Here is a 13,960-nt window from a genome sequence, read left to right as displayed (position 1 = left end):
TTACCATTACTTAAGGAATTTAAAAGCCATTTTTCTACCATAACTGAATAAAAATTAAAACTCAGGCCGGAATAATTTAAAAGCCAGGAAGAACCTTTTTGCAATGTAGCTGGGTACAACCAGTGATCGGAATAATAGAAAAATAGTAGCACTCCTATTTATTCCTCGTAACATTTAGAACCTAACTCCACCCCTCAGCAGTCACGCACTTTGTTCTCAACACTTACCTGATCCCTCCTTGACCCAACCTTCTCCCAAGATTCCCATGGCCTATAGCACGGGTCAGCACACGGGCTGGGGGACCAGAACATCCAAGCTGCCTGTTCTGGTATAGAAAGTTCCGGGGGAACATGGCCACACCTGCTCATTTACATCCTGTCTACGGCTGCCCTGTACACTCAAAGTCAGAAGTGAGCAGTTCCAACAGAGACCTTACAGCCTGGCTTGGAAAGATGAAGATATTCACTATCTGGCCTTTTACAGAAAAGGGCTGCTGACCCTTAGTCTAAAGAATAAAGACATAAGCTTTTAGTGTGGCACAGAAAACCTTTCACGGTCCCTACTGATCTTTCCCATCTCATCTTCCACCAAAGCTCATCCAACACTCTATGGCCTTGTCCACTGAACTGTGCTCTACTCCCTGAAAACACTAAGCTCTGGTATGGGCACCTTTCCCCCGCACATCAGACACACCTTTCTCTCCTTCAGCTGCTATGAACTCACTCATCGTTTGAAATTTGGCTCCAGGGTCATTGTCTCTTTGTAACCTCTCCTGACCCCTACAGCTGAGATCACTGCTTTCTCATTCGTTTCCAGCAGCCCATAGCTCAGCTTCTACATGGGTATGGTCACGATTTTCACCCATCACCCTCATGAGACCGAAGAGCGCCTCTGCGTCTGGCACCAGGTCTTCTTCCTCTCAGGAGCCTATCACTCAGGATCCCTCAGAGAACTGCTTGAGGAACAGACACTACTGGTTAACTAATTCTAATTCCATCACCCAAATTTCCACAGGCCTGCGGAGAGAAGTTCTTCAGTCTACCGTGATTTCAGCTTACCGAGGGCATGGCTAGCTGACCCCGCAGGTATCCCTCGGCATCAGAACCAAATCACAAGCCTAGTTTCCAAAGATCACTCACCAGTGAATTATGATCAGCTTCTTCATAGGGATTTTTTGCTCTCCAAGGTAAATGAGGACACCAGTTTTCAACCTGAAAAATACATGAGAGACACTCAGTCTCCTGGTTCATCTGTAAACCACGTAATGTCCGTAGTAAGCACCAAGCACCATTCCTGGCACACGATGAGCATGGCATTTAAGGAGGTTGTTACTATTAGACTTTCATGCTTTCAGCGAGCAGCACCGACGCAGGCGATCTCTCACATGGAACAACAATAGCAAAGGTCTCAAGGAGCCCACAATTATACTTTCTATCTGTCCTTCAAAGTACTTCACAGTGACTGACTCCTTCATCTGGTAAGCCTCATGCGTCTACACCAGACGGGTGGGGGGGGCGTTTCACAGCAGAAAGGTAAAGGACGGAGAATGCAGGGGAATGAGAAGGGAAGGACAGGCATGATCAGTTATCTGCTGTAGCATGTCTGGAAAGGAAACCACATAGCATTTGAGCCACAGAGCTCAATCACTTATCTCGGAATTAGGAAAGCAGCTGATCGTTTAGGGCTAATTGATCAAGGCTTTCCCTCATTTTCTGGCTGTTCACTTCACACTATCTCATCTCAAGGAAGAAGATGGTAAAAAAACTATTGGAGAAAGAGATAAAAGGAAAAAGGAAAAAAAAAACCCTCAGTAATCTTGCGAGAGCTGCTCTAGAAGATGGATTGTTCTGTCAATGCACAGAAGTTTAGAGAGTTGGGGAAAGAGGAAAATGCCCAATTTTACAGGAATTACTTCAAAAAGGTTACCGAAGAAAATGAGGCAAAGTTCACAATTTCCAGTAAAAGAAAGAAGAAGACTGCAGCGACAAATATTGCTGGCCTCTTTGTTAAAACTGGCCATACGGTGCAAAGGTGGCATATCCCTTGTGCACACATATGTGATGAGAGTATTAAAGATGGCTAAGGAACAGTCATCGAAAATATCTTTTTCTGCAATATTTCTCCGGCTAGGTGGACCCACGGAAATCCATGAAGCAAGTGGGCGGGGGACATCCTCGGAGGGCCGCTGAGAAGGCAGGCACAGGCAGGGCTGCGGCCTTCTCTGCCACGAATACAGATTCCATCGAGATGGTTTGCCCTCCAGCTCTGGGTGCGTTTTCAAACACACACAGCAGTTTCCCTCATCTAGAAATTGCTCTTAATGCAAGGTGATTTTGACTATGACCAAAATAACTGCATGATTTGCATAAAGCCATCTGCCACTGCAAATGATGGGAAAGCAGTAAGTGGAGGGCACAAAGCTTGAGGGAGGGTGGAATCCCTGGATAGGAAGAGAGCAATATATTCTCTCCTTTCTTTTTTTTCTTGTGGAGTAAAATTAGACTTTACCGTATTTGTGAATGACTTCAGAGACTCAAAAGGACTCCCCAGGAGGAAAGCTGAAATGGTTTCTACTCATAAAAAACGAAAATACTAACTTGTCTTGGATGCTGTGTCTAATTACGGAGACCTTGCAGCAATATCACTGTGAGAAGCAATATCTGGGGCTCCACACATGTGAGAAATGAGGGAAAACCAGCGGGAAAGCAGCCTACAAGCAGATGAAGCCTCAGCTGGCCCCAGCAGCAGTGCAAACATCTGTACCTTGGAATCTTAGGCCAGCGTGAATTATTTACTTCAAATTAAATTCTTGCAAATGGACTAAATAAAACATTGCTATAAGGCATACTTATAACATGAAGGCTTCCAATGGACTGCAGCTTAGCATTTCCCACTGTGAGACCTTCAACCCCACACAAAACGGACGAGGAGGAGAGAGCGAGCGGGGTACAGATCTGAAATCAGCCTCACACTAAATTAAGTAACGACATGTTCACAGCCACACGTCAGGATAAAGAATTTCCTGACAAATAGCCTAATAGGGAGAGATGAAACAAGACTGCACATAAAGAAAGTCAACCAAATGGAAAGACATGAGTGAGATGAGATATTGACAAAGAAAAGTACATTCCCTCCTCGCTCTTCTGCCCTCAAAAGAACCTCCCCAAATTCACTCAGATGAAAATACTGTCCGAGGGGATCTTCTAAAATAGGACTTCCCTACAGAATACTCAGGACTTTAATTCCTCTTTGAAAGTGATCATTTATCTCAGTTCTTGTTACTCTAAATCACTAGGTAACACTTTGCAAGGCTTCAAGGGCATTGCTGAAAGTACAGAAAACAGAGTCAGTGCATTTTAGCTTTTTAGCAAGAAATTTTCCTGCTATATATTCACTCGTAATGGAGGAAAAACCAATTATGAACATCTTTGACACCGAATGAAGATGGTGGGTTTTTAAGGTTGCTGTTTTTGTACACAGTGATAGGATGAGTGGCTAACAAAATAATTAAATTATACATAAACCAATTTCTCCATGGAAGGGGGGGGAAACTAAACCATTTTTTTCCTGAAACCTCAGAGGACTACCAAGATTGGAAGAAAGCCAGTACTGGCAATAACTCCAAGTACTGAAACCAACAGCCCTCAAATGAGCAACATTTTCCTAAATAAGAACATCATGAATAACACTCAGGGAAAGTCTTGCTCAAAGGCTAATAACTCAACTTCCTAATCCCTAATTTTGTTTTCTGCCTGATTCACGCAGGGCAATTTAATGAGTCCAAACCCCCAGCACAGCATCCTCCCAAGAAAGCTGGACCCTAGAATGAGCCCACTGCCTTCCTGCTCTGGAAGCTCTTCTAGTTCAAATTATTCTTACCATCTCTTCTCTGCTTCTTAGAACCCTCATGGTCTACATTGACCTGTAGCCTTCCTATGCCCACATCTTCGGCCACGCTTTTCCAGCTGTGACCCCTGGTGCTCTCCCTGGGACAGGATTTTGTATCTGCCCCCGGGGGTGGGGAGAAGGCACCATGGATGTGGCTCTGGACCCTCCCACTATCCACTCTCACCCTTGCCCTGCTTCTGGGAGCTGGGGAGCCCTGCCTCAAGACCTCTGCCAGGGAAGGAACCGGAGAGCCTTCAAATAATCCACAAATCACCATATAACGTCTAAGCACTGAAAACCACCTGAGTTCATGGCAACAGGCACACAACAATCAATAGAGGAGCCAAACCATGACTCAAACAACCTTTGATTTGAAGGCAAAACCACTTTCCCAGACCCATCTTTTGAGCACACTATCCTGAGGTCACAAACTGAAGAGGCAGGAAAAACAGAAAAAGACCAGCCAAGCTAGAACTTTGGAACATTAACACATATTCCATGGAGAGAGACCTATAAATCACCTTTCCAGAATAAAGAGATATAAAATTAAACCAATTTGGTTTTTGACATGCCTCCTCCCAATGATTTAAACTTCTTTCATCTGAGAAGGTTTCGCAGCTTAATCATGAGCAATGTGAGTCAAAACAAAGTCCCTACACAACTCATGTAGGTCACACTTACTCGCAAGGTCTGTAGAATGGACAATTCATTATATTTAAGAAAAAAGAAACCACTGGTAGATACACATACAGCTCCAGTTAGAATTTAAAGAGGGCAAAGAAGTAATCAAATTAAAGCAAAAACTAGTAGGAGATTTAACATATACATGCACGAATTTATGTGTAACTGGTATAACTTTAGAGTAACGTTCTATTCTTTTGAAAGAATAACGATCAGGCATTGTTATGGCCTCTTCTCTCGTGATTAATGTGAAGTGTTTGGCTCTAATGGATCACTGACACATAGAATTTCATGCTGTATTTTTCAGATAGTAAGTGCCATGAAAAGTAAATGAGAAAAATGCATAAGAAAGGTGAGCTTATCTTTGGATGACGGTGTTATGGGTGCTTTTCATTTTCTTTTTTATGCTAATTTGCCCAATAAGATTTTTTACAACAAACGTTTAATAGAATAATTTCTAAAGGAGTTACCTTATATAAGCAGACAGTCACTTACTGAAGATTTACAGTAAGTCAGGATCTCTGGGAAAAAAACAAATAAGCTTGCATGTATTACATCATTTAATCCCCTGAAGGGCCATGTGACATGGGTACCATCACCAGGTGACATGTGAGGAAGTAAGGGCTCTACGGGGATGGGAACTTGCCAAGGTAAGCTCACCAGTGAGCTGAAGGGCTGGGTGACACCTGGGGTCTATCATTCTTCTGACCAGAACACGTTACGGTGTCCCTTAAAGGACAAGCTTAGTGGTGGACAGCCAGCTGCTGAGTGGGGAAAGAGCACTGAATTTGGAATCACCCAAAATGGACTCTGTGCCCAGCTCTACCAACAACCAGGCATATAAACTTAAACTATTTGCTTTCAAGTTTTCCCATTTAGCAAATGAAGGCGTTGGCTCAGATGACTTTTTTTTTTTTTCTTTAAGACTTTATTTTTTTTGAGAGAGAGACAGAGAGAGAGAGAGAGAGAGAGAACGGGGGAGAGGCAGAGGGAAAGGGAGAAACAGGCTTCCCTCTGAGCAGGAAGCCCGATGCGGGGCTTGATCCCAGGACCCTGAGATCATGACCTGAGCCAAAGGTGGACACTTAACCAACTAAGCCACCCAGGTGCCCCTTGGCCAACCTCTCAATAACCCTATTATACTCTAAGATCTGAAAAAGATAATTCTACATCATCCTATCCAGGCTAGTTGGTTATATATCAAAAGGATATAGTTGACTATGTATCTATTCATTTAATACACTGACTAGTCATATGAATATGTATAAACACATACCTACGTGTGTTTGTATACAAATACACACGTGTATTTGTCATGCTGATGACAGAGCAAATGAAGTTACTCATGAAGGTATATGCATTAAAAAAAAAAAAAAGTTTTCTCTACCCCACTCCATAGTCTCAAAAAGCCAATGCAAATGGTAAAAGTGAATCACTAAGTGATTCAGCTCTCTAGATTGGTCCTCTGCATCAAACACCTGAGCTAATTAATATTTTGGCCAAATCACTTGTTAGGAAATGGGCAGGGTGAGGGAGACTAAAGATACAAATAAAAGCTACACTGTACTAGGAACCAAGCACTAGAATAAGGACTTTACCCACATAACCTCACTTGGTCTTCAAACAATCCCCTGGGAAAGGCCACTTATCATGCCAGATGAAGACACGGCACAAGGAGGACCCACAGCTGACAACTGACGTGCCATCTGTCCCATCCTCGAGCCCCCGCGCTTAATCACCACGTGATGTGCACGAACCGAGACCTTTATGTCCTGCAGTCCCGCCAGCACAGTCCACTCTTCAATGTTAGACTATAACTGCCTAAATCGTCTATAGAAAATCCTTCAAAACAAGTTTGCTCTGCTCCTACTGTGTGGCAGTGCTGTAAGGGCAATGAAAGCAGTAAGAACTCCCTGCTGGCAACTCCTGCCCCCAACGTCTGTTCTGTGCAGCAAGAGTGATTGTTTTCAAGCCTAAATTGGATCACGTCCTACGCTAACTCAAACCCTTCAGAGGCTTTCTCCTTGCACTTAGAATAAAGCCCAGAATTTATACCAAGATCCTACAGAATGGGACCTGAACCCTGGCTGTCTCGCTCACCCTGCCCTACATACAAGACCCTCTTTCCAGGTCCAAACAGAACATTCTCATCTCACAAAGGTGGCCCAATTTGTGTGTGTGGTGGGGGGCCAGGAGGTACGAAAAAAGGACACCAAGTTAAATCAGAATTTCAGATAATTTTTTTGGTATAAATATATTCCATGCAGTATTTGTCACCTACTTATAGTTTAAAAAACATTATTGCTTACCAGAAATACAAATATCATTGGGTACCCTGTATTTTACCTGGGAACCCTATACCTCAGGGCTTCCGCATTTGTTATTCTTTCTCCCTGAAACACTCTTCCTTTCAGAGAGTTCCATGTGTGACTCCCTTACTTCCACACTATGCTCTAACTTTCCCTCAGAGAAGCCTTCCCTGACCTACTTACCTGGCTGCTCTGTATCCTTAACTCTACTTGTTTTTTCCCCTTGGAACACCCAGCACTTGTGGAAATGATTTTGTGCCCCATGCGAATGATATTCCTTGAGAACAGAAGCTTCAATTTGCCTGTTCAGGGTTCTAGTCTCCGCCCAGAGAACAGTGCCTGGCACACAGTAGGGACTTGATCATTATTGGAGTGGTGAATGAGTAGTTCAAGGATGTGACTTGAGCACTGAAGATATTTATGGTGATCCTCTTTTCCACTTAGGTGGCACTTAGCCGCTGTCGTCATTTCATGAGAACCTTCTGACAACACACTGAGGCAGGCAAGCCAGGCTCTCCCTTCATCTCACTGAAGAGGAACCAGGCAGAAAGCTCTAGGCCACAAAGGTAGCTGTATCCAGACAGGCCATGGAGTCGGCTGTGTATTCTCTAACACTGGGCGACTGCCCCCTACCAAGGCAGGCAGGAATATTATGACAGAGAGTTCAGGACCAAACCTGTGCAAGAGAGAGCCAAGGGCTGGGGCAATCCAACATTGTTCTCTGGGGGCTAGAGAAGGGGCAGCACTTCAACAAATCCACAGTACGTATTCCACGTGCCAAAAACCAGTCGGGTGCTCATGGCAGGCTGTCACAGAGTTTCAAAAATCCATCCCAAATCACCGTAGGGAAAGTAGTGTCAATCTTCCTTCTCACAGGAGAGGCAGCAAACGAATTCCTCTGTAGCCAAACACATAGGGATGCACAGAGATGCTTCCTATAACCAACTCTCCCTGGGTGCACATTCTGCTGTGCACGGCACAGTGGCAACACTGGCCCCACTGGGCCGCAACTACACTCCGATAGCCAAAGGCACCCAATTTATAGAGGTAGTCACCTTCTAGACACAGGGGACCGAGTACCTCTTCTGCGTTATTATGCAATTTTGCCTCAAGCGTAGATGCAGGCAAATAATGCTCAAGTGACAATGAGAATAAAAGATGGGCAAGAAAGCCCTGCCTTCTAATATAATTGGCTCATTCCATTCTCTTAGTCCCTGCAATGCCTTATAGACCTAATATGAAAGAGCATTATATTAAATTGTAAAGAAGTGCTTAAAATACCCCTGCTTCATGTCTCAAACTTAATGTTTTAGCAGATTTTAATGCTACAAATTTCACAACATTTTTCTCAAGGTTAGAAAGGTGATAGCTGGGAGAAGTTACTCAGAACAAACAAAAATCTATTGCCTATTTTTTGAAAATGCTCTAAATAGCATATTTCAGTCAATAAATATGTATGCCAGGCACCATTATCCCTGTGAACAAAACAGACACAAATCTCCCTGGAGATTAGTTTCCTTGCACTTGCTTTTATTGTTGGATGTTGATGGTCACCCCAGGACCTTTGCACTTACTGTTGCCACTGCCCACTAAACACCTCTGCCAGACATCTGCACTTCCTACTCTCTCACTTTCTTCAAACTGGTGCTCCAATATCATCCTCTCATCGTTTCAGTAGGGCATCTCCCAACCACTCTATCTAAAACTGACACCATCATTCGTCATAAGCACTTCCTAGTACCCTCTCCTGTTTGACACTTCTCCAAGGCACTTACCACAATCTAAAAGATACACATTTTACTTTTGTTTTTATCTGTCTCCCCTTACAAAACAACACCTTAATGAGGAAAGCTCCTCTTTCTGTTCATTGTTACATTCCCCAACACCCAACAAAACTCACGAGCAATGAAGGCTTCTGGCACCCAGACTGTGGTCTCCCACTGAGAGGAACCAGTGGTCCTGAGATAAATGGCCAATTCCCAGTGTAGGCAGAAATTGTGTCAGAGGAACCTGGAAGATTTTCTCATACCAGATAGGTTAAAACCATTCGAAACTATCAGGGTCATGTCAAAAGGATCCAGAAGACAATATTAATTGGCTCCCACTGGTCAGACAAGGGGCAGTTTGAGAGCTGGTAAGAAAATAATTGGAGTAGATCGAACATAACAAATATGTTTCAATCAATGACTTCGTAAGGATAAAAACCAAGAAGCATACAAACAAACAAACAAAGCACTGGTAACCAGTGGAAGAGGTTAGGAAACCAACAGGGGAACGAGGGTTCCTACGTGAGCTATCTCTCATCATGGTAACTAAATGCAGACGAAGAGTCACGCTCTTCATAAAAGTATTCCTGAGGGGCGCCTGGCGGGCTCAGTCGGTGGAGCGTGTGACTCTTGATCTCAGGGTTGTAAGTTTGAGCCCCACAGTGAGTGTAGAGATTACTTAAAAATAAAATCTTAAAAAAGAAAATATTCCTGATATATTAAGAAGGAACCCCTAATGAATTAATGAACCCAGGCACAGATCATCAACAGCTGCTAACATCATAAAAACAGAGACACAGGGCACTGCGTGCCTCCTGACAGAAGGAGACAACAGAATCCATGAAGAAGTTATGCAAAAAAATATTAACCCTGACTCTGATCAAGTGTCAGATCTAACTATCAACTTACAGAAAATAAACAATAACACAAGGATCTAATCAACAGAATTCAGAGTATAACAACCTATCTAAGGCAAATGAAGACGTTTCCTCAAAAAAAAAACCAAAAAAACAAAAAACAAAAGCAAAACAAAGGGAAGAACAAGAGGGAAGGGAACCTCATATTAAGAAAGAGACTTAAGAGACACCAACAATTTCAGCATATGGTCCTTACTTGAAGCCCAGTTCAAATAAATAAACTTTAATTTGTAAGACTGCCTAGAAAACACAAACACTAACCTGGTATTTTATGATATTAAGGAATTATGTTAATTTTAGATATGAGATGGTATTATCAGTTACACTGGGAGTAGTTACAGGACTTCAAGGAGTCTTAAAGATACATATTGAAATACTTGCGGATCCTAAGACTTTTGGAATTTGCTTCAAAACAATGGGCCAGGGGAGTAAATGAAAAGATACTGGCCATGAATTGACAATTGCTGAATCTCAATCATGGGTACAAGGGAGTTTGTTACACTCTTCTTTTTCCTATGTCTGAAATTTTCCACAGTTAAAAAAGTTCAAAATATAACAATGTTGCAGCTATTTTATTGGTGTGCAATAGGAATTACAAGAGACAGTGTTTAAAAGTTTGCAAAAGACAAGTTGGAGATGACTGCACGGAGGCCCGGTTTGCCATATGCGTTTCAAGGAACCAAGAGGTGCTGTGTGGGGTTTGGCAAATCCTGTCATGTGCCCTTCTCATGTTTGTAGGACGGCAGCCCGAGCACGAAGTACAAGTAGCAGTGAAGCAGTACGTGAAACTTACAAACAGGAGGGGCCACCGAGAAGATAAACTTGGAGAGGGGAGGGTCTGAATGGACAGAACAGAGAGATCAGTGAGTGCGACTGACAGACTCAGGGCTGTTTAAAAAAATCCATTTTCTAAGGATGCATTAGAACTCAGGTAATAAGAGCAATGAAAACACATGGATGAAAAAGGTCCAAGGAAAGGCTGAACTTGGAAAGTAAAAAGAACAGGCTCATCAATCTCTGCTACCTCCCTCACTGCCCGGAAATGATTATCTCGCAGGAGGGGAATTCCCGATCTCAAACGGCCAGACCTTTCAAAGGTACGTGTTGGTACTCTCGGGCAACAGTCGAAGGATATTTTTAAAGGACTGCCTGACCCATCCCCAAATGTTAGTTATGTTTCTTCATTCAGGTTTTCTCTTGCAACTGAAACAGTCAATTCTTCATTGCTGCCCACTCTGACAAATTAGTCTATGCAACACCATTTCCAAGTTATCTCTAGCAGCCAATACAGCCCATAAATCCAGATCATTGTACTGGTTATTAGGATTTCATTTCATGCTCGCATTCACAAACATTTAAGCTTTCAACCTTTGCTGTTGGGCATTAATCTTGGCATTAATCAAGGGATTAAGTACGCTGAATTTAAACTCAAGGTTAATAGCATGCTCAGCCAATATTAGTTTTACATATTGCCAAGGGAAAACAGAAAGAGGCAAAGACCTTTATGCCTGTTGTTCCTGAAATATAAGACACAGATTGATGAGGAAGGCATGAAACTGTTTCCTTTGTTCCTTCATGAGGGACTCACACACACGCACATAAGCACGCACACTCATTCGTCCGGTCCAAACTGGTGTCTGAAGCAACAGCTTGTATATATCCTAAGCTCCGGCAATCGATTGCTGGGCAATTTGCTTATTTTCGAGCAACTATACGTGCAATAGCAACAGAAGTGTTTAAAAAAACAGCACGAACAAATTAAGACGTCTAGAAGGGCACGATAGTTGCTAGAATAATTGTGTAAAGAGATAAAAATATGTGGGTGTCAGGTGTATCAGCACCATCTCCCAGTGTAATAGCAACAGGGGTAAAGAAATTCATTCTAAATTTCATAAAATCTGTTAGCGGTAAAAGGCTTTGCAGAGGGCTTAGTTAATATACCTGAAACAATGACAGAGTAATTACTTTATAGAGCCTTGTCTCTATAACAGGAGTAGTTACATGGCTCGCAAAAACAGATACGGAAAATAAACTGCCCGATGATCTGGAAATGCAAGGCTGCCTAATGAATCATTCATTCACTCTCACCACCTGGAAAGGCTGAGCACCTGGCTTTCATGAGTTACGTCCTCAGGAGAATCAGTGTTGTGTCTCTTTTTGGGGGGAGGGTATCAAAATTTTGAGTATTCGAAAACTAGCCACGAAGATTCATTAATGCAAACTAGCTAAATCAGAGCCATATTTCAAACACAATAGGTCTGGAGCACAGAACTGAATGCAAAGCTAAAGGCAATAAATCACTTACTTACCCGAGTTCAGTTTTTCTTTCACATGAAGGGGCAACAGTAATGCAAAGTGCAGAAACGAGAAGCCCTTAGCCTTTCTGAGCCACTCTGATTTGACTATTACTCAGGGTTGGGGGTCGGGAGTTAATGAGATTGTGTTTCTGAGGTGTCTGGCATATAGTGGAGCTCAATAATGTGTCATTCTTCTCTTACTGTCTTCCACCCAACAAGGGCAATGGCTGGACTCACACCATACGCAGTCCCGGGTCCAGCGTCAGACACATCGCAAGCATCCTCGGGTATAACGTAAGGGGAAAGAAACACTGCTGGCTGCTCCTTCTGGGATTTACCAAGAAAGATGTGTAGACTACGAGTTGGTGATGGTACAAGCAGAAGTTCACAGCCCTGTAATTCAGTGGAAGTTGGCACACAGACAACTGAGAGAAAGAAAAAAGAAGGCTGAGTGCCATTCCCTAGGACTGGGCGGAATCTCAATGCCTGGATTCAACTGGTGACTGACCATCGTTACTTTGTGGCTTTTTTTTTGGTTTGCTTCTGTTAAAGTCCTGAGGTTAAACATAAATGGAAACCAGAACTGGCTCTTCCATGAGGATTAAGAAAATAATAAAAGTGACTGGTACATCTGTTGAGGAAGTAAATCAAATGAAGATGCCTCTCTTCGTGGCTTTCCCAATGGCAAGAGAAATGTGGCGTAGGACACGCAGTTAAGTCCAGTAACAAAAGGAGGAAGGTTTTAAGAAAAAGCAAGAGGGAAAACAAAGCATAACAAAAACCTAGACCAAAAACAGCACTACGAAGACACGGATGCTGTCCAGGATTTAAAAAAACACTAGCACAGAATTAACTGGCTTTAAAAACTACCTCTGGTCATTTCAGATTAACGACGGCAGGGGCACACTGCTGCCCCAGAGATCCAGCTCACAGTTCCAAAGCAAACACAAGCATCATATGCAGAGAGAAGTCAGTGGGAAGAGCTGCATTTCTACATCACCAGAAATCAAAGGATCTAAAATTAAATTAGAGTTAGAACCAGAAATTCATTCTAATTGTAACACAAAATCAAGTTCCCACATAAAATGACCCCCCCCCCAACGGTCCTCAAACAATGACAACATCAAAAACCGTAAAGGTCTCAATTGGGTTTATTGAGTGCCGTCTATCTGTCCGGCTCACGCACATTCCCACAGACACTTGGGAATCATCACAGCAGGATCCTTTAAACACAAAGTGAAAACCATTATTTTATAAAGGAAGAACGTGAGGCACAAAGAGGGTAAGTCACTTGTCCAGAAGCAGTGATAAGAAAGCATCGGAAACAGCGTGACCTCAGGGATGAGGCTCTAAGGCCGTGCTTCCCATCCAAGAGGCCACAGTGCTGAGATTCTCCTCCAACTCTTACAAAGTACCTATTAAGATGCTACCATAAAATGCAATTTTTTAGAAGATTTTATTTATTTATTTGAGACACAGAGAGCATGAGCAGGGGGAGAAGCAGAGGGAGAGGGAGAAGCAGACTCCCTGCTGAGCAGGGAGCCGATGAGGGACTCGATCCCAGGACTCCTGGGATCATGACCTGAGCCGAAGGCAGACTCAACCTGAGCCATGCAGGCGCCCCAAGAGGCAATTTTTTTTTTTTTTTTTTTTAAGGCCAGAGTTTCAAGGTTATTTTCAGATTTAAACTACAAAAGAAGTTCCTAGTTCTGTCTGCAGGGAAACTCGCTCCACCCTGTTCTGGCTCCACTACCTGCATCCATTCTTCCTCTTCCATCAGGCTCGTCCTGAGTGCACATCGTCCTGAGTGCACATCATGGTGCCAAGAAAAGGAGTTCTCGCCAATTGCTGACATCCAATGAACATAACAGACGTTTGATAAGTGATAACTGAACTGAATTCAGCTGAACAAAGAGAAAACCCTGATCATCTGCATAAGAAGAGAGAGGGAAAGACAAAGAAAGCACCATTCCACACCCTGGAAGGAGGAAAAATAGTTACAGGTTCTGCAACAAGACACGCGGGCTCCAGTGTTAAGGGCAGATGATTCCTCACACCTTTCCACAGCCCCATCTGTCCCACGCTCACCACAGGCTCCCCGT

At 43.2% G+C, this 13,960-nt stretch overlaps 1 protein-coding gene across 13 annotated transcripts in view; it reads right to left on the bottom strand.

The window, feature by feature from the left end:
• MGAT5 (alpha-1,6-mannosylglycoprotein 6-beta-N-acetylglucosaminyltransferase) overlaps nt 1-13,960 on the bottom strand; it is a 332,386-nt gene that overhangs the window by 123,021 nt on the left and 195,405 nt on the right. For all 13 annotated transcript variants that reach the window (XM_045783126.2, XM_087857425.1, XM_045783144.2 and 10 more), the window contains one exon: nt 1,140-1,211. In XM_045783126.2, the coding sequence (XP_045639082.1) occupies nt 1,140-1,211 (72 nt within the window). The remainder of the gene's footprint in view (nt 1-1,139; nt 1,212-13,960) is intronic.

This window comes from Ursus americanus, chromosome 1, assembly GCF_024610735.1.
Source record: "Ursus americanus isolate L20-20 chromosome 1, mUrsAme1.1.p, whole genome shotgun sequence".
Taxonomy (NCBI): Eukaryota; Metazoa; Chordata; class Mammalia; order Carnivora; family Ursidae; genus Ursus; species Ursus americanus.
The sequence above is the reverse complement of the archived record's forward strand: the minus strand, read 5'-3'. Positions and strand labels throughout refer to the sequence as shown.